At 44.4% G+C, this 21196-nt stretch overlaps 1 protein-coding gene across 1 annotated transcript in view; it reads left to right on the plus strand.

Annotated features, from left to right (window-relative positions):
• The window catches only part of STX5 (syntaxin 5), a 39022-nt gene that overhangs the window by 14561 nt on the left and 3265 nt on the right, over positions 1-21196 (plus strand). Inside the window, exons 2-8 of the mRNA XM_033955469.1 lie at positions 6172-6385; positions 7018-7088; positions 7467-7522; positions 10539-10609; positions 10727-10843; positions 20670-20726; positions 20840-20921. Coding sequence (XP_033811360.1) covers positions 6191-6385; positions 7018-7088; positions 7467-7522; positions 10539-10609; positions 10727-10843; positions 20670-20726; positions 20840-20921 — 649 coding nt within the window. The 5' untranslated portion in view covers positions 6172-6190. The remainder of the gene's footprint in view (positions 1-6171; positions 6386-7017; positions 7089-7466; positions 7523-10538; positions 10610-10726; positions 10844-20669; positions 20727-20839; positions 20922-21196) is intronic.

Raw genomic sequence — 21196 nt, forward strand, 5'->3', positions numbered from 1 at the left:
CCCCAAAGCAGCCCCCTTTCCCTCTCCAGTTCGTCCCTGACTGTGTCTCCGTGGCCCCCCTTCTGTCTTGGCCCCCCTTCTGTCTTCCCCCCCCCAAGCAAAGCTGTCTGCCTCACAGCACACCCCTCCTCCAAAGCAGCCCCCTTTCCCTCTCCCTCTCCAGTTCGTCTCCCTCTCCAGTTTCTTCCCCCCCTAAGCAAAGCTGTCTGCCTCGCAGCACACCCCTCTCCCAAAGCTGCCCCCATATCGGGTCCTGTTCTCACCATTTAAAGAAAATCAGTGGCTATATTTCAACCCTCTGCTCCCTTAGTCCCTTGCTGCCCCCTTCCCACGGTCCCGACAAACCGTGCATGCGCACTCCCACTGCGTGCGTCCGTTTTCCGTGAGATGTAGGGCACCTCAGGTAGGATTGCGCATGCGTGCGAATCTCTCTGGCTGGTCGTCGGCGTCTTCTTCGCTCCTCTTCCTGGCATATCCGAACCCCTGTTCAGCATCTCATCCAACCCTCCCTTCGGCTCCCTTAGTCCCTTGCCGCCGCTCCTCTTCTTTTCCCGCCCCGCGATCCCGACAAACGTCCTTACTCCAGCAGGGGCTGCAGCACTCTAAACACGCTGCTTCGCGGCCTTCTACTGGCCTGATTTGTGAAGCCTCGTGTTTAGAGTGCTGCAGCCCCTGCTGGAGTAAGGACGTTTGTTGGGATTGCGGGGCGGGAAAAGAAGAGGAGCGGCGGCAAGGGACTAAGGGAGCCGAAGGGAGGGTTGGATGAGATGCTGAACGGGGGTTCGGGTATGCCGGGAAGAGGAGCGAAGAAGATGCCGACGACCAGCCAGAGAGATTCGCACGCATGCGCACTCCTACCTGAGGTGCCCTACATCTCACGGAAAATGGACGCACGCAGTGGGAGTGTGCATGCACGACTTACCGTTTTATTATATTAGATACTTAACCTGGATTTGTCCTTTCTGTTTTCAGAGCATAGACTAGAATTCTGCTTGGCTTGCTTTCCAATTACTGGTGTTGCCATCTAATCACTAAGCTTGTTTTGGTTTTATGCCATTCGTATAAGATTTCTTTGTGTTTATCCCACATATTTTTGAATTCTGTTACTTCATCTCCAGCAAGAGGGCATTCCAGGTATCTCTCCCCCCTTTCCATGTCAAAATATTATTCCAAAAGACTTGGGGATCATCCAGGTGTTTGTTTGCAAATGTGACACAAGCACTGATGTTACTTTTAGCAGTGGTTTCCGCTTTGCTACTCTTCCATGAATCCCATTTTTGCCTAATCTCTTTCTTATTGTGGAGTCATGAACTCTGATCTTTGCTGAGGCTTGCTGTTTGTTGAATGTTCTAGGAAGTTTTATGATTTCCAAGATGAGTTGTTGCTATTCCTCTTGAGTAATTTTGGTGGGCCAGCTGCTCCTGAGAAGATTCTCTACTGTTTCAAGTCTTCTTTGTTTATAAATAATGACTCTCACTGTGGCTTGGTTAAGTCCCAGAGCTTAAGAAATGGCTTTGTAACCTTTTCAGACTGATATTTTTTTTCATCTCTTCTGGAATTTCCTTTGATTGTGCCATAGCATTTTTGTAGAAACTTTGTGATGACTACATCACTTTAATGGTGAGATTAAATATATAGTGAGGTTTATAATCAACAGGGCTGGCTGCACTTATGCATGTTCAGTCAGCTAATGTGGTCAATTGGTTGATTAACTAAGGGGTAGTTACTTTTTCACATGGTTAGTATGGGTGTTGAATAACTCTGTTCCTTAAATAAATGAGATTATACTTTAAAGATGTTGTGTTTACTCAGGTTTTCTTTGCCTAATAAGATCAGGAACCATTCACTGTGGCATGTATGCAATAATAGGGAAAACCAGTAGGAAGGAAATATTTTAAAATCCTTTTCCACATTACTTTGTTGGAGAGGTGAAATGGAGGGTTGTGCCAGGGGAACATAGAGGGTAGGAGGATTGTGTTCTTTGGGGGGTGATCAGGAGAAATGTGCCTAGGAGGTAGGTAGGTAGGAGGTATGGGGTGAGGCTACGCTCAGAGTATGTGTAGGGACACAGAAGAGAGCTGTGGGAGTGTCACAACAGGATTCAGGAGGAAAAAAGTATGGGGGAAATAGAGAGAGCTATAGGGTAGTAGGTTTTGAAAAAGATAGGTGTGGGGTCTGTGAGGCAGCCATTTTGGAGTTAGTGCTTTGGCAGTTGAGAAACATGGGGGTTCAAGTATATGTGCAGGATGAGGTTTCAAAAAAAATGGGTGTTTGTGTATGTTGTGCATGTTTGTGTATGGGTGTTTGTGTATGTTGCATTGAGATTGACAGAGATTTCAGGGAGAGATGTAGGGATATAGAAACATAGTCGATATGGTCCTCATCTGCCTTCATTTTTTTCTATCTAGCCTGCCTAACCATGCCATCTACTCCTCTCTCATAGAGATCCAATGTACTTGTCCCAAGCTTTCTTGAATTCAGATACACTTTTTGTCTCCATTTCCCCTGGAGGCCATTCCATACATTCACTAGGTACCTTTTATACTTTAATGATTATAAGTAAGATTGCCAAGTGATTTGTTTAAACATTATTATTTTTTGATTGTTTATTATACACTTGTTGTAAGATATGAAAATGAATAAAGATTTATAAAAAAAAAAAAAGTATTCTCTGATGCTACTTCTGAATCTATCCCCTTTCACCTTCACCTTATGTCCCCTTATTCTAGAGTTTCCTTTCAGTTGAAAGAGACTCATCTCATGCATATTTATGCCATGTAGATATTTAAATGTCCCCAGTTTAGATGAGAATGCACCGCTGGGATCCTTAATCCATGACCAAGAATAGAGTGAAGGTACCCTAATTCAATACTTCCAGTTACTTGTGTAATATATCTGTACCTTCAATACAGTCTAAATATACCCCTCCAACATACAGCCTCTAGCGCCTACCACTAGTCTAACATCTCCAGTCAAATTGTAAAAGCACCTATATAACCCTTAAATCAAATTCTCCAATATATTGTGAATATACCCAAAGTTATGTCTCCAGAATATTGTAAACGTATTACTGTAACCAGTATGCTGTGAATGTACCCAAAATATTGTGAATATTATACTATAACCCATTCTGGGCTCCTGGGGAGGACGGGTTGTATAATTTTTTTTTTTTTTTTTAAATTCTTTATTCAGTTTTAACTCTTGCAACAAGTGTACAAAATTCAATCAAATAATTCGTACAAATCACTTGACATTCTAACAATTATTGTCAAATGCATATAAAAAAGACCCCTCCCCCACCCATCCCATTCATCAGGAATAAACCCATTAAATCACATAACATACCTCCCCATCCCACATTAAATATAGTCCTATGTAATAAAAAGGTGTCCAAGGTGTCTAATCATTAGAATATGCAATCAATGGCCCCCAAATCTTTTTAAAACTATTATAATTTCCTTGCTGTATAGCAAGCACTCTCTCCATTTTATAAATATGACAAACTGAATTCCACCAAAAGGTATAATTAAGTTTAGTATAGTCCTTCCAATTTCCAGTAATATGTTGAATGGCAACCCCCGTCAGTATTAACAAAAGTTTATTGTTATTTGCTGAAATTTGACTCTTGAATCTCATAGACATTCCAAATAAAATAGTATCATAGGATAGGGCAACATGATTTTCTAACATTGAATTAATTTGGGACCAAATTAACTTCCAAAAGGCATTGACAAAGGGACAGAAAAAAAGTAAATGATCTAGAGTCCCAGCATCTAAATTACAATGCCAGCATCTATTAGACCTAGAGCTATCCAACTTTTGTAAATGAACTGGGGTCCAAAAAGCTCTATGTAACAAAAAGAACCAAGTTTGTCTCATAGATGCTGACCTTGTACTTTTTAATCTCCAAGACCAAAGTCGTGGCTATTGAGAAGCAGGGTTGTATAAATAAATAAATATCATCTCTCTCCTCACCTGCCTTTCCTTCAAAGTACAAATATTGAGATCTTTAAGTCTGTCCCTGAGCCTTATGACGAAGACCACGGTCCGTTTTAGTAACCTTCATCTGGACCAACTCCTGTTTATATCTTTTTCAAGATACAGTCTCCAGAATTGTACACAGTGTTCTAAATGAAATAATAATAATAACTTATATCCTGTCATACCTTTTCAGTTCAAGACGGTGTACAACAAGAGGAGCTGTAAGACAGGAGGTGGCATTATATCAGTTAGATTTGAGAAGGAGTGGAAGATAGTTGAGTGACAGGGCGGTTCATTCCATTAATGTTTTTCTTTCTTACTTGATCAGCATTGTAACTTTTCCCCCCTTCTTCCCTCACGACTCACGTTAGTTTTACCCTATACTGTCAACGTCACTTTGTACGTCAGCACCTGATATTTATTTGTATATTTTTTATTATATTGTACATCTCTTAGTAAATTAAATAAGCGATTCATTAAATACGAATAAAAACTTGGAAACTTGGTATAAGATAAGGTAGGTGATGCGCAGAATTGAAGGATCAGATATACTTGTCGAATAAGTGGGGTTTTAGTATTTTTCTGAATGAGTAGTATATTAGTGCGTTCAGGTCGCTTAAGGTGCTGTTCCATATCCCTGCTTGAAAGGAGAGTGTCCTGTTAAAGAATCTTTTGAATTTGCATCCTTTGGGAGAAGGAAATGTGAACAGTAATGTTCTGTGAGAGAGGTGGAGTTTGTCCTGTAGGGTGAGGTGATGTAGGAGGTAGGTGGGAGCAAAGCCAAGGAGGGTCTTAAAGCAGAGGCACCCAAATTTGAAAATTATTCTGGCCTCGATAGGTAGCCAGTGAAATTTCTTGTAGTACAGGGTGATGTGGTCTGATTTTTTTGTCTGTGTTCTGGATGAGTCTCAATTTTTTATTGTTTTTTTGTGAGATCCTAGGTAAATTATGTTGCAGTAGTCCAGTGTGCTCAAGACTAGAGACTGGACCAACAATTTGAATGAAGTGAAATCGAAGCATGGTTTTAGCATACGTAGTTTCCATAATAAGTGGAAGCATTTTTTAATTAGGATGTTGGTGTGGGCTTCGAGTGTCAGTTGCTGATCTAGGGTGACTCCTAGGATTTTGATGGTAGGATTGACTGTGAAGTTCCTTCCATTTAGATTGATAGTCGATTCTGTTGGTTTGTTTGTTGGGGAGGCCATGAAAATCTTGGTCTTTTCTGGATTTAACTTTAGTTTGGAATTTGTTGACCATTGTTCTACTTGGTTGGTGGCTGATGAGATAAATTGTCTGGTTTCGTTAGACAGTGTAGAGAAGGGAACAATGATTGTGATATCATCCCATAGATGTATGATTAGAGGTTCATTTTGGATAGTTCCTGGCCTAGGGAAGACATGTGATTGAATAGGTTGGGGGATAAAGGGGAGCCTTAGGGGACACCACAGGGGTTGGTCCAAACCTGGGAGTAGGTTTGCTCGCTGGTGACTTGGTAGGATCAGTTTTTTAGGAAGCCTCCAAACCAGTTGAGTACATGGCCTGAGATACCTAGCCGGTTGAGGTCCACCAGGTCGAAGGCGCTGCTAAGGTCGAATTGGAGGATTAGTGCGCGTTTCCCTAAGCTGAGTAGTTGTGCAATGTGATGGAGGCTAGGGCTGTTTCGGTGCTGTGCTGTGATCGGAATCCTGACTGGTATTCATGAAGTATTGAGAATTTATCTAGGTAGTTCGTAAGGGCAGTGTTGATCAGCCCTTCCATCAGTTTGGTGAAGATGAGGATGTTGGCTATTGATCTGGTTATACAGGAGTGTCAGTACCTCCTTTTTGTGTGCCAAAGGGGTATCTGAGAAAGAGGGGAATGGGGAGGGGGTAGCTATGTATAGGTAGAGGGCAAAAGAAGGCTGTTGGAAAGGGGGGGGTGAATTCTGCAGGGGGACAGAGATAAAGTCTATGGAGAGTTTCAAGCTAAGTTGGGAGTAAGTCAGCTGGGGGAGGGAGATATCTAACCTAGGCAGGGAGAACCCTAGCCTTTATGGAGAGAACTCTACATGCAAAATTATAGTGTGGAATTTTACAGAATCATGCACTGAATTTTCAAAATGTTTGTGTTACATGTGACATCATTCTGATGGAATTGTGCAGGGGAGAAGAAAAGGGTGCACCTGTCTGACCAACTCTTTGTCTCTTGCAGCCAGATGCTCTGAGTCTCAATGAACACACGGAAACGTCACGGTTCCAGAAACACTGAGGAGGGAGTTTATCTAGGGCTCTCTCAGACACAGGTGTTTCCCCCTGAAACCACTGTCCCTGTTATCTCCGCACCCCCTGCTACTCAAGATACCATGTCATGTCGTGATAGAACTCAGGAGTTCCTCTCTGCCTGCAAATCTCTCCGCAGTCGACAGGTAAAGTGTGGGATGAAAGGGAGAGGGGATTGTGAAGTCTTGGCATCTTAGACATATGATTGGAGGGGATGTAGTTTGATGCTGGGACTAAGTGTGGAAGGTGATGCTAGGTTTGCTCACTGTCACTGTTGGCCACTGTCAGGAGGGAAAGAATCCTATGTCCTATTTTTCCCTTAGGTATGTTCAACATGCTTATATTTCTCAGCCTTCTATTTGACACTACCTTGATATAATTTTCTACTCTTTCTTCTCTCCCTGACCTATATTTTGATGAAGTTCATTTCTGCTCAGGTTAGTTATTTTGTATACCATTTTTCACACAAAGGACAGTAAGCATAAACATTTGGTGTCTCCCTAGAACATCCAGATGGGTTATATGTAGTATTTGAGTGGTTTGGATATGCAGGTGTGTTCATCGCTATGCAGAGGGAGGTTGAGCTGTTAGGTTTACTGGGTTTCTTGTAATATTGTATTAATGCAATTAGGTATTGTAGTTTATTATGAAGTATTTCATTATTGCATTCCTATAAACTGCTTAGAGTTGTATTTTTGTTCAAAAGAGAAATTATGTGAGTGTAAATGTACATTGTGTAGATATTGTAAGCAGTTTTTCCTCATTTTTTTTCTTTCAGAATGGGATCCAGTCTAACCAGCATGCCCTGAGCGCTGTCCGGCAAAGGAGTGACTTCACTCTGATGGCCAAGTGAGTATTCTGCAGGGAAGGGGGTGTTTGGGAAAGGAAGACAGGATGAATCTAAGCACACAGTGGAGGTGGGGGAGCATGGTCCTGAGGTCATGTATGGAGAGGTAGCACATAGGTATAGGATTCAAATATAAGAGGGACTCGGGCTGTGTGTGAAAAGTGGGTATAGAAATGGGGTTCAGTTACAGGGGATGCTTGATGTTTATGGGAAGGGTCAGGGAGGGTTTCTGTGAAGGGGAAACTGAGACTATGTGGGGGAGTTTTAGGAGTGGATATTATCTGCAGAAAGGATTCAGTTAAAAAGGGATGTAGGAGTGGGGGGTAACGTTTCCAGCCTGTTCAGTATTGCTATAAAGGTGCTGTTTCTTTTCCTCTTAGGCGCATTGGGAAGGACCTCAGTAACACATTTGCAAAACTGGAGAAACTAACAATCCGTAAGTACATTATGGAGTTCAATTTCAAAACAGACACACAAAGTAACATAGAAACCTATAGTATTTTTGTGTGTCTAAGTGCTTTGAAAATGAGCCTCTATATCACCCAGGTAGAGTGCAAGACAAACAGCTGATATGTGTAGGCCTTGCTCCTCCTGCTTTTCTTTCACCAGTCCTGCATCCCCATCACCTTCCCTTGGAAATCCTGCCTCTCTTTCTTTTCCTTGCAGGTCCTATTTTTCTGTCCATTAGAGAATGACAAGGGGAAAAAATTTAGCCCCGTCCCTGTGAACTCTGACCCCATACCCACAAGCCTCAAATAGTTTTATACTGACCTTATTTTATTAAAGTATAAAAAGAAACAATATCCTGTACAATTGCCATTTTACAAATGAGAGTTCTGGCTGCCGAACTAGAAGAAGAGATGGCAGGGTTTTGTTTATAAACGTTTATCAAACACAGGTACAATACTACTTTTATCCTAAAGCAAAAAGAAAAGAAATAGAAATTCTACCTTTGTTGTCTGGTTTCTACTTTCCTCATCTTCTCATCATTCTCTTCTTTCCATCCACTGTCTGTCTTCTCTCTGCCTCTTCCATATTTATTTATTATTATTTTTTTATTTTTATTTTTTTTAAATTCTTTATTCATTTTAAAACTTTCATCAAGTGTACAAAAATTTATAATAAATAAAATAAATCTAAGCACTTGTGCATCTTATCATTATATCTTATAATTAAAAATATAACCCTCCCCCTCTCGAATCCCTCTAATTATTATACTTTCATATAATGGAAACCCACCCCCCACCCAACCCTAAATCTTACATAATTAATAGAAAAGTATTAGAAAAATGGCATCAGTCATGACAAAAGGACGCTAATGGCTCCCAAATTTTAATAAAATTTTTATAATTTCCATTCTGTACCACTATTGATCTTTCCATTCTATATATGTGACATACTAATTCCACCAAAACTTAAAACTGAGCCTACTATGATTTTTCCAGTTATTAGTAATATGTTGGATGGCAACTCCAGTCAAAATCAATAAAAGTTTGTTATTACATATTGATATCTGATTCTTTTTTCTCATAGACATACCAAAAAGCACAGTATCATAAGATAACGCTACATGGTTTTCCAATAAACAATTTACTTGATCCCAGATTGAGTTCCAAAAGGCTAAGATATGGGGACAATAGAACAAAAGATGATCCAAAGTCCCTACATCCAGATTACAATGCCAGCATCTATTAGACAAAGAACTATTTAACTTTTGCAATCTAACTGGGGTCCAAAAAGCTCTATGTAACAAGTTTGTTTCATAGACGCTGACATTCTCCAAGACCAAATTTATGGCCATTGAGATGCTGAAATATTATGTTTAATCTCAATGCTCCAAATATCCCTAAGAGTATTTTTAGGCTTTTTTTTAACCAAATCACTAATAGTTTTATACCACTGCGCGGCCTGATGTCCCAGAAAGTCCGCCTGAAAACATAAAAATTCTATACCTTTCTCCCAGGGGAGCTCAGAACGGTTTACATTAATTTGTTCAGTTACTCGAGCATAGCTCCCTGTCTGTCTCAGTGGGCTCACAATCTATCTAATGTACCCGGGGCAATAGAGGGATTAAGTGACTTGCCCAGGGTCACAAGGAGCATCTACTCTATTTCTATGCATCTACCAGAAACTGTGCCTCTCCCTTCCATCTCCCCCCCCAACTAATTGATCTGACACCCATCTTCTTCCCTCCACTCTGGCATCTTCTTCCCTTCCATCTCTCACTCCCTCCCCCAGGTGGTTTTTAGAATCTTTCTCCTCCTTTTCTCCTTTCAGATCTGGTATCTGTCTCGTCCCCTCCCCCAATGCTCTGGTATCTCTAGCTCCTCTCCCTTTCCCTTCCTTTTCTTTTCTGCTCTTCTTTCTCAATTTGTTTTCTACCTCTTGTCTACTTTCTTACTTTCCAGTCCTCAATTTCCCTTTCATTGTGTCTACCTACACCTTGCCACCTCTTTCTCTCACCCCTTCCAGTATCTCACTTACTCTATCCTCTTCTCCCAATCCAGCATGAGCCCTTTTTTCTTTATCCCTTCCTTTCTCCACTTCCCTTTAGCATCTTCTCCTCTCTCTCTCCTTCTCACTTCCTTCCAGTGACTGCTTCCCTGTCTCCTCTCCACTTCCATGCAGCACCTGCTTCCTCCTCTCTCCTCCCCTTTTCCCTTGTGTCTGACTCTCTTACCTCCCCCTCTCTTTCCACTTCCCTTCAGCGTCTGTTCCCCTCTCTCCCCTCCCTGCTTCCATCCAGCGTCTGCTCCCCCTTTCCACTTCCCTTCGGCGTCTTCTTCCCTCTCTCTCCTCACTTCCATGCGGCGTCTGCTCCCTCCTCTCTCCTCCCCATTTCCCTTTGGCATCTGTTCCCCTCTCTCCTCCCCTTCGGCGCTACTCGACCTCTTCCCTTTGTCGGGCCATCTCCCTCCCTTCCCCTCACATTCGTGGCGCATTTCAGAATCAGGGTTTTCTCTCTCCAAGCAGCCCAGACACCATAGCCTTCTCACAGGTTGCGTGACTACCCTGAAACTTCTCCTCTGATACAACTTCCTCTTTCTGCCTGGGTGGCTCGTGTCAGAGAAGTTTTGGGGCAGTCACACTCAACTTGTGAGAAGCTATGGCGTCCCGAGAGAGAAAACTTTGAAAAGTGCAAGCGAAGGTGAGGGGAAGGAAGGGAAATGACCCAACGAGGGGAAGAGATGCCCAGACCGTGGCAATCGGGAGGGGGCTGCTGGAACGTGCGATCGCGAGAAAGGCTGATGACTGGGAGGGGTGGGAAGAGAGGCAATGCATGGCAGATACTTTACTGCGGGGACAAGGCCATTCACCACTCCACAGGGCGGTGAATGGCCTTGTCCCTTTACCCGCGGCTACCTGCGGGTAACAGTCACCGTGTCATTCTCTACTGTCCATCTCACTTGTCCTTGCTAGCCATGACCCTGCTTCTCTCTCTCTTCCTGCAGTAGCAAAGCGTAAATCTCTCTTTGATGATAAAGCTGTGGAAATTGAGGAACTGACATACATCATAAAACAGGTGAGTGGTTTGGCAGCTGGAGAACCTGTGCTGGAAAATAGGGGAATGGAGGCTCCCAGTTGACTGCCTGCAAGAGATTTGGACTCAGCTTTCATTATCTCCTCTTTCCCCATCCAGGATATTGGGAGTCTGAATAAACAGATTGCACAGCTGCAGGATTTTGTGCGCACAAAGGGTAGCCAGAATGGAAGACACGTTCAGACTCATTCCAACACTATTGTTGTGTCTCTGCAAGTGAGTTCTGTTTCTGGATTTGTAGGATGTACTGTATCCCAAGTATAGGAAGTCTCTGGGAGATAAGACTGCTGATGTCACTTATGTTGACCATTGGAAACAAAGGTTGGATAGTTGGAAACAGCAGATGACATATATCAACTTTGTAAATAGAGCAATAGCCTAGTAATTAGAGCACCAGACTGAAAGCCGGGCAAACCAGGATTCAGGTTCTGCTTTTCCCATTGACACTTCTTTCAACCAGGACTGTGGAGTCAGTCATTCAGAAGCATTGATGGAGTTGTACTGACTCAAGCTTCAAAATATGAAGTTGTACTGACTCCAACTCCAGCTTCAAAATAAAACCTTAAATTATTATAATGTGTGGTAAAATTATCATTTATTAAAATTATTTTAATTATTAAAATTAAAGATATATACGTATATATCTTTTAGATCCAGAACAAAAACTTTAGAGCCTAATATCATTAGAAGTCAGAGTTGGACAGTAGAAAAATAGAGAAGTCAGAGTCAAAAGATTGAACTGACTCCACAGCCCTTTATTTGACCTTGAGCAAGTTTTGCTCTTCTACATTAGGCTTTCTTGTGTGATATTATTTAGTCTATAAACCGCTTTAGCCTTAGGTAAGACAGTATAGCAAGTGATGAAAAAAAATGTAAACCTTCCATTGCCCCAGGTACAAAATTTTTAATTGTAAGCTCAAAACAGTTTAACTAGGGGCACTAACCGGTTAAATTGCTTGTTTGGAGTTTCTTCAGTGGTACTTAACCCGTTATTGTTGAAAATTAGCGGTTAGTGTCTAAATGAAAACCAATTATTTTAGAAGCATTCTAGGGGCAGAGTTAGCATTTGGCCTGTTAAATACCGATATTCAGTATTTAACTAGCCAGGGTAACCGCATAATTCTAGTGCAAAGGGTACAGTAGATTTGACAAGTAGGTTTCTTTCCTTTACCCATGAGGATTGCAGGAGGCATCATCTACATTTTTCAACTACACCTCCTTGTGTCACTGGGCAGTTCCTCAGTTTTTCCTTCTGAAGCAAGAAGAAAAAGTGTCTTTTTTTTTTTTTTTCTGCTCTGCATATATTATTTTCAGATTTTTATCCAACTTTTGAGGCTTCCTGGTGCAGAGGTTACCAGGATTTCTGATTTTGTAAGTTTGTTGTTTGAAGCTTATGTGAAGTATAAAGCATCTACATAGCCTAGAGTATCACCGGTGGTGGCACATGGGGGTTTACCTTTGCAGTGTGCAGTTCCCCAGCAGAAAGTTTTACCAAAGGAACTGGAGGTCCAGTTGGAAAAGGACTAGGATGATTGGGGGTTAGGGTCAATGTCTTTACTCCCTCAAAGTGACTCCTCATAGAAGACTCCGGGTCTCAGATGGGTGATAACAGCCAAGAGTCTGTAGCAGCCTTAAACTAGGGAGAGGACATGACAGTGTGCGGACTTTTTTCAAACCGGCGGATTTGATGGAAGTCATTACATTATCTTTGCAGGAATTAAATCTGGAACTCTCCATAGACTTCCACAGTGCAAATTTCATTTTCAAGCAGCTCCAAGACACAGTCCACATTTATCCCAGGACAAGCAGGCAGCATATTCTCACATGTGGGTTACATCATCCACGGAGCCCCGGTACAGATAGCCGCAAAAGTGCACCAGCACTTTAAGAACTTTAGAAAGTTTGCGACTCACTGCGCATGTGCGAGTGCCTTCCCATCCGACTTAGGCACGCAGCTCCTCAGTTCTTAGTTTTCCGTGGAACTAAGAAGTCGCGTTTTGAATGTTCATTCTTTTTTGCCTTGCCTTCATGCTCGCGCATTCATTTTCTACTTTTTCTTTCTTCATTTATTTAATTTTCATACCTCCTTTTTTCCGGTTAAAAAAAAAAGAGAAATATTTTTTCCCTGTTTTTTCGCCTTCAGGCGCTTCGACAGCAGGGCCTCCGTTCTCGCTTTAGCCTTTCATTTTTGATTTAGCTGAGGCAGTTTTTCCATCTGTGTCCCGTCCATTATCAGGGTTTAAGAAGTGCAGCAGGTTCCAGAGGACAGTATCCATCACTGACCCTAACAGCTGGTGCATCCAGTGCCTCGGGCCAGAACATCGCATTGACACTTGTGTGCATTGTTCCACTCTCAAAAAATGCACTATAGAAAGCCACCGCCTTCAACAACAGCAATTGTACGGTGCCAGCATGAAAGGGGATGAATCTTCGCATCCATGAACATCCAAGTCATTGGCATCAAAGGCACCGATGTCCTCCAATGCACCAGCATCAACCCTGATGTTGCAGTCTTTTGCTCCTTCTGGTAAGCCAGCAAAGAAGTCACCAGCTTCCCAGGTGGAGTTGCAGGCCATTAAGGCATTGAGTCCAGTCATGCCGGCCAAGAGAAAACTCCTTATGTGACTAGTTTCCAAATCCAGAGTTATCCCAGGACAAGCAGGCAGGTATTTTCACTAGTGGGTGATATCATCCGACAGAGCCCCGATGCGGACGTCTCACAAGCATACTTGCTTGAAGAAACTTCAGAAGTTTTGAGATGCCCGCACTGCGCATGCGCGAGTACCTTCCCACCCGATGCACCAGGCGTGTCTCCTCAGTTCTTTTCTTTCCGCGGAGCTGAGAAGTTTTGCTTCAACTCTCTGCCATGAGTGAACCCTTGTTTTTGCCTTCTAGTGCTCGCGGTTTTGAGTTTATTTCTCTTATCGTGTGTTCTATTCTGTCGTTTTCTTGTTTTTCAAAAAAAATAAATAAATTTTTTTTCCTTAGATTCAACCGGATCGGTTGCGTGGCTGGGGCCCCGCAGCTTCGATCTAGCAGCGGAGCTTTTTCAGCCTATGTCCCGGCCTATTACCGGTTTTAAAAAGTGTATCAAGTGCCAGCGCGCGATTTCGTTGACGGACCCGCATTGATGCTGTTTACAGTGTCTTAGGCCTCACCATCTTCAGAAATCGTGCCGGCCTTGTTCCACTCTAACAGCACGTGCTTTCAAGCGTCGCTGTTTCCTGTGGGAGTCGATGTTCACTATGGAGGTTTCCAAGGAACCTTCAGCTTCGACCAGCGCTTCGCCTTCGGCATCGGCTCCTGCTGCATCGGGTCTCGTTCCGGTTTCGACCCCGCCTCCCGCTCCGGTGCCTTCTTTGGTCTCCTCAGGTCAGGTAACTCAGCAGACTGTTCCCCCGGTGGTTCTTAAAGTGCCTAAGGCATCTAACGCCAAGCACTCGACCACTCGGGACCGCGAAGACCGTACAGAGGGTCCCACTTCAGATGCGGCTCCCCCCTTGTCGGCTTCGATGCGGTCGCTCATGGAAGCCCACTTCCTCGAGCTCATGACTACCATGGGCCCCAAGGGGCTTGCCACAATCCAGCATGGGCATGCGGAACCCCCTCGGGGGGGTCGAGCCGCCTCCTCCTCTTCCTCCGCCTCGCCGCTCGCTCTCACTGCTAGGTGAGGAAGCTCGGCGTTTGGCTGCAAGTTCATCGAGGCGTGCTTCGCTTGGTGAGATGCCGCCTCTGGAACCCATCCCCGCCTCGGACGGAGACAATTGGGATTTGCCTCCGAGTAGACGAAGCCCTGTGCGTCATCAGGAGGAGTTCTTCCGGAGCCCCTTGCCTGCCAAGCCGTCTCTCGACCCGTGGACTGCTGCTCGAGAGGCGTCGGCCCATCCTCCTCTTTGCTCTACAGCCTCCAGCCCCATCTACTCGTTGGAGGCCTCTGCGGAGCCATCTTCGCATCGTCGTTCCAGATCTCCTTCGAGACGGAGTGAGGGGCGCCGCTCCAGGCATTCTTCAAGGCATTCGTCCAGACATTCTACCGTCTCGCCTCGGAAGAAGTTTCCTCGTATGGTGTATTCATCTTCGGATGTCTCGCCTCCTCCGGGCCCGGAGTTCGAGGATACCATCAGGTCGTTCTCTCCTTGTAGATCCCATGTCTCCTTGGATCAGGAGGCCTCGACTTCAACAAGTCCGTCTCAGCGTCCTGTGTTGGGGGACCAGCTGTCTTTTTCATCTTTTCTGCGGCAGATGGCGGATGATCTCGACATCACCTTGGACTCGGGTTCCCGCTACTCCAAGGAGTACCTTGATACCATGCATCTGCCTCATCCTCCTGCTGAGTCTCTTCGCCTCCCTCTATACAAGCTCCTCGACCAGACGTTCATGCGCTGTTTTGAAACACCGTACTCCATTCCTGCCATTCCTGGCAAACTGGATGCCAGGTATCGCACAGTACACCATAAGGGGTTTGAGGGCTCCCAGCTCTCCCATTAGTCACTGTTGGTCGAGTCCTCCCTCAAGCGATCTCATCCGTCCCAGGTGTATGCCTCGGTGCCCCCGGGCTGAGAGGGGAGGACCATGGATAAGTTCGGGAGGCGCATCTACCAGAACTCAATGATGGCTTCCCGAGTTCTCAATTACACCTTCCATTTTGCCACCTATTTGGAGTTCTTCCTTCCAGTGCTTTGGAAGTTTATGCCTTACATCGACTCTCAAGCTCGTTATGAATACGAGGAGGTCATCGCCTCGCTGTCCCAGCTGCGTCTTCAATTGATGCAATCCTCATATGATGCGTTTGAGCTCTCGGCACGGGCTGCCACCTGGCATGGCTTCAGACCATTGATATGGACCCGAACCTCCAGGACAGGCTTGCCAACGTCCCGTGTGCAGGTGCGGATTTGTTGATGAGTCCATTGAGACGGTGACGAAGAAGCTGTCGGACCATGAGAAGTCATTCCAGTCCATCCTTCGTCCGAAGCCTAAACATACTCGGTCTCGACCTTCACGACCACTCTTGATATACCAACGGCATTACACTCCCAGGCAGGCTCCTGCTGTGAGGCAACCGGCGAAGAGACAGCCTCCACAGAGCATTCCTTCCTCCACAGCGCCTGGAAGCTCTTCTTCATCTCTGTCAGTCAGTGTCTTCTCACCAGTCCATCTCAGCGAGACACATGATGGTTCTCCTGGGCCTCATGGCCTCTACTTTTCATGTGACTCCTTTTGCCAGACTTCACCTCAGAATTCCTCAGTGGACCCTGGCTTCTCAATGGACACAGGTGTCAGATCCTTTGACTCGTCACATCCTGGTCACTCCTGCTCTTCAGCAGTCTCTACGTTGGTGGATGATCTCTTCCAATCTATCCAGAGGTTTGCTGTTTCACACTCCTCCCCACCAGAAGGTTCTCACGACCGATTCCTCGACCTATGTACGGGGGGCTCATCTGGACGGTCTTCGCACTCAGGGCTTCTGGACCAGTGCGGACCAGCTGTGCCATATCAATCTTCTGGAACTCAGGGCGATTTTCAATGTTCTTCAAGCTTTTCAACATTTGCTTCATGACCTGGTGGTCCTCATTCGCACGGACAATCAGGTCGCCATGTATTATGTCAACAAGCAGGGGGGCACGGGATCGGCCTCCCTCTGCCAGGAAGCTCTCAGAGTCTGGGATTGGGCGATTCGCCACAACACCTTCCTCAAAGCTGTCTACATTCAGGGGGCGGACAATGCCTTGGCGGACAACTTAAGTCGTCTCTTCCAGCCTCACGAATGGACCCTCCATTCCAAGCCCCTTCATCAGATCTTCTCTTAGTGGGGGGACGCCTCAGATAGACCTCTTTGCGGCTCCCCACAACTTCAAACTGCCTCAATTCTGCTCCAGGATCTACACTCCTCATCGCCTCAAGGCAGATGCCTTTCTTCTGGACTGGAGGAATCTCTTTCTCTATGCGTTTCCTCTCATTCAAAAGACTTTGGTCAAGCTGAAGTCCAACCATGCCACCATGATTCTGATAGCTCCTCGGTGGCCCAGACAGCCTTGGTACTCCCTTCTACTTCAACTCAGCAGCAGGGAGCCATTCCTTCTTCCAGTGTTTCCTTCACTGCTTACTCAACATCAAGGATCTTTGCTCCATCCCAACCTGCAGTCTCTCCACCTGACAGCTTGGTTCCTCTCAACGTAACTCCTCTCCAGTTTTCCAGAGCGGTGAGGGATGTGTTGGAGTCTTCCCGGAAGCCTGCTACTAGACAATGCTACTCCCAAAAATGGACTAGATTTTCTACCTGGTGTGTTTCTAATCGTAAGGAGCCTCAGCGAGCCTCCCTATCTTCTGTGTTGGACTATCTTCTGCACCTATCTCATTCTGGCCTCAAGTCTACATCGATACGAGTCCATCTGAGTGCAATTGCGGCTTTCCATCAGCTTCTGCAAGGGAAACCTCTCTCTGCTCATCCTGTGGTTTCCAGATTTATGAAAGGACTTTTCCATGTCAATCCTCCTCTCAAACCTCCTCCAGTGGTTTGGGACCTCAATGTTGTCCTTTCTCACCTTATGAAGCCTCCTTTTGAGCCTCTCAACAAGGCTCCGCTGAAGTTTCTCACTTGGAAAGTGGTTTTTCATGTTGCCCTAACTTCTGCTCGCCGAGTCAGTGAGCTTCAGGCCTTGTGGTGGATCCGCCTTTCACAGTATTCCATCATGACAAGGTGGTCCTCCGCACTCATCCGAAATTCCTGCCTAAAGTGGTCTCTGAATTTCATCTCAACCAATCCATAGTTCTTCCTGTGTTTTTTCCAAAGCCTCATTCTCATCCTGGAGAATCAGCTCTTCACACTCTGGACTGTAAACGTGCTTTGGCTTTCTACCTGGATCGCACCAAACCACACAGAACTGCTCCTCAACTTTTCGTCTCCTTTGATCTGAACCAGTTGAGTCGCCCTGTCTCGAAGCGTACCATCTCCAACTGGATGGCGGCTTGCATTTCTTTCTGCTATGCCCAGGCTGGATTACCCCTTCCCTGTAATGTCACAGCCCATAAGGTCAGAGCAATGGCGGCCTCTGTAGCCTTCCTCAGATCGACACCGATTGAGGAGATTTGTAAGGCTGCCACTTGGTCCTCGGTTCATACCTTCACTTCTCATTATTGTCTGGATACTTTCTCCAGACGGAATGGACAGTTTGGCCAAACAGTATTGCAAAATTTATTCTCCTAAGTTGCCAACTCTCCCACCATCCCATTGGGGTTAGCTTGGAGGTCACCCACTAGTGAGAATACCTGCCTGCTTGTCCTGGGATAAAGCAATGTAACAGTTGTTATCCAGGGACAGCAGGCAGCTATTCTCACGTCCCACCCACCTCCCCTGGGTTGGCTTCTCTGCTAGCTATCTGAACTGAGGAGACATGCCCGGTGCATCGGGCGGGAAGGCACTCGCACATGCGCGGTACGGGCATCTCGAAACTTCTGAAGTTTTTTCAAGCAAGTATGCTTGTGAGACATCTGCATCGGGGCTCTGTCGGATGACATCACCCACTAGTGAGAATAGCTGCCTACTGTCCCTGGATAACAACTGTTACGGTAAGTAACATTGCTGTACCAGCACTGTGTCATCGATGCATTCTCCTGGTTCTCGGCACCAGTCATTGTCCAGACATTCATCGAAGCATTGTACCTCCTGTCATCGTTCCAGTTCGTTGAGACACCATTCTTCTTCTCTTTGATGATCACAATCGAGCAAATGTTCTCGAAAATCAAAGCATGTTTCTCCAAAGCGTTCAGAGAAATGCAAGTAGCGTGCACCATCTCCTTCGCCAGATCGGTACCATCGCAAAAGACATCGGTCTAAATCTCTGGTGATAGATTCTGACCTTCAAGTAGACTCCTCTATTGATGCTTCTCCATCAAATAGAGGCTTATAACTCTCCTGAGCCACAATCTCCACACTCTCCTACTAGAGAGTCATCTCCTACAGAGATGCTTTCCTTTACTTGCTTTATTAGACAATTGGGTAAAGATATGTCTCTTAAGCTGGAGGCAGACTCAAAATACACTTCTCCCTCCGTAAGGCCCCCTTGAAAATTAATGGCATGTAATTTTAATTTAATTTTATTTTTATGCAGTAGTTATCTTAACTTGAGCAACAAAGCAATCAAGGCTTTGTTACCATTGGATCTTCTTATCTTTGAGAACTTGGATTTTCAGCCCTGACAGATGGTAGATGATGAAATATGTGTTTGCTTGTCAACTGTCGAGCCATGTTTTGAGCTAATTTGCACTCGTCCATCGTATTGATTAGAAATTCTGTTCTATCTACATTAGTTTCACCGTTTTTACAATTACCCATATATAACTTAAAGAACATTAAATAAATAACTCTCAGATTTAATTTTTTGTTTTGCAATTTTATAATTTCAATTATAATGTGCCATGAAAAACATGAAATGTGCCGTTTAATGTTCCAGAGTTAAAAAAAAGTTTGAGACACACTGGTCTAGACAGTTTTCCTGGTGATTATCACCTTTGGTGAGAAGAGTTTAGGATCTCCAGGCTCTCTCATGCAGAGAGACGTTCCTCAGATTTATGGAGGCGGGCATGTTGCTACTTACTGTGTCTCCCTTTCTATCAAAAGTAGTCTCAGCCTTCCATGTAAATCAGGAAGTCTGGCTTCCGGCGTTCCATGTCACATGCATGAAGAAAGAAGAAGTCTTAGCATTACTGGACATGAAGAGAGTTCTTTTCCATTATTTTGAGGTTCTTTTCTATTATCTCAAAATGAATTTCATCTTTCAGAGCAATTCTTTGTGTTAACCTACCTTAGCAAACGGGGAAAACAAATCTCAAAGGTGGCTATTTCCAGATGGATTCACATGGCTGCGTATATTAGCTGTGGTAAACAGCCACCAATTTCTTTGAAAGCACATTTCAACAAAAGTATGGCCCCATCATGGGCAGAATCCTGAGCAGTTATGCTTGAGGGAAATTATAGAACAGATACATGGTCCACCCTCCATACTTTTACAAAGTTTTACAGAGAGGACATGGCAGTACAAAGGGACACCACCTTTGAGTCCTCGATGCTTGCAGCAGGTTTATCTGCCCCACTGTAGATTTAGGGGACTGTGGTATGCCCCACTTGTCAAGCCTACTATACACTTTGCATTAGAAGGGAAGATTAGGTTCTTATCTTGATAATCTCCTTTCTAGTGGAAGGGTACAATAGGCTTGACGGCCCACCCTGTCATATGTTAAGTTAGCTTGCTTTCTGTCTCAGACACGTATGGGTGTCTCTAGATGCTTCTCTTTGAACGACCAAGAGAGAATGAAGATTCATAATGTACTTCTGTTAAACAAGTAAGCTAATTTTCCTGTTAGCTCTATAGCAAAACCTTTGGAAGAGGCTATAGAAGCTACATAAATGTTAGTGCTGGTTGCATTCAGGGAGATGGCTTGTTTGGTTCACCTTGTTTATGCTATGGTCCCATTGGTATAATTTATTGGTTCTTGTTGCAGAGCAAAAAAGATTTGAATTGTATGGGAGATTCCTGTACCCTCTTTGTTCTTTCCCTTTCTTAGGGGTTATCCATTGCTTTGGTACAAACTAAGGAACTACCCAGTGGCACAAGGATGTGGAATTGAAAAATGTAGATGATGCCTTCTGCAGTCCTCATGAGAGAAGGGAAGAAACCTACTTGTCAAGCCTACTGTACCCTTCTACTAGAAAGAAGATTATCGAGGTAAGAACCTAATCGTCCCATAAGACTGCATGAAACACATTCCTATCTTTATGGGGTAACCCACAGCCGCTTAAGTTCTGAATATCGATGTAACTGGTGATGCATTAGCTGGCTCTGCAGAAATCAGATATTCAGTGATAAAGCCAAGAAATGACCCAGCATTGAATATCTTGGAATAAACTGGCCACAGTCAGAAAAATGTTCACCACAACTGGCTGAATTAGTATGTCTGAATATAACCCATCTCAGCCACATATTTAGAATCCATGTAATCAAATCTAAAACCCAAATTCATTCTTAGGGGTTTTTTTTTCTTCCAGTCCAAATTGGCATCCATGTCTAATGATTTCAAGTCTGTGTTGGAAGTGAGAACTGAGGTAAGAGTTGCAAGCACTGTGTGTCCTGTCTGTCTGTGGAACTCATTCTGTATCACACTTTGCTTAGTTGCTGGCAATTGATTACAGCTTTGCTTTTACTTATCTCCTATCAGAACCTGAAGCAGCAGCGCAGTCGCAGGGAGCAGTTTTCTCGTGTCCCTGTTTCCTCTCTGCCTCTCACGGCCAATAATCTGGGTAGGTCCTGCTTGTGTAGAATGTAGCGGGTGAACTATCTGGGTATTCATTCATGAGCTAACAGCCGTAGGTACCCTGGAAGCTTCTCATGCCTGAAGTAAAGGTAGCACTTAATGTCTGAACTCATTGCTGGCTCAGTGTATACGCTAAGTAATATAGCAAGATGTTTTCCTGTAGATGATGTTCATATGTATGGATCTGTTTCCCAGGCACATACTGATATAACCTTGGTGGAAAATGAGAATCCTGACAACTTCAGTTTGTCCTTGCACTGG

Source organism: Geotrypetes seraphini, chromosome 8 (assembly GCF_902459505.1).
Source record: "Geotrypetes seraphini chromosome 8, aGeoSer1.1, whole genome shotgun sequence".
Taxonomy (NCBI): domain Eukaryota; kingdom Metazoa; phylum Chordata; class Amphibia; order Gymnophiona; family Dermophiidae; genus Geotrypetes; species Geotrypetes seraphini.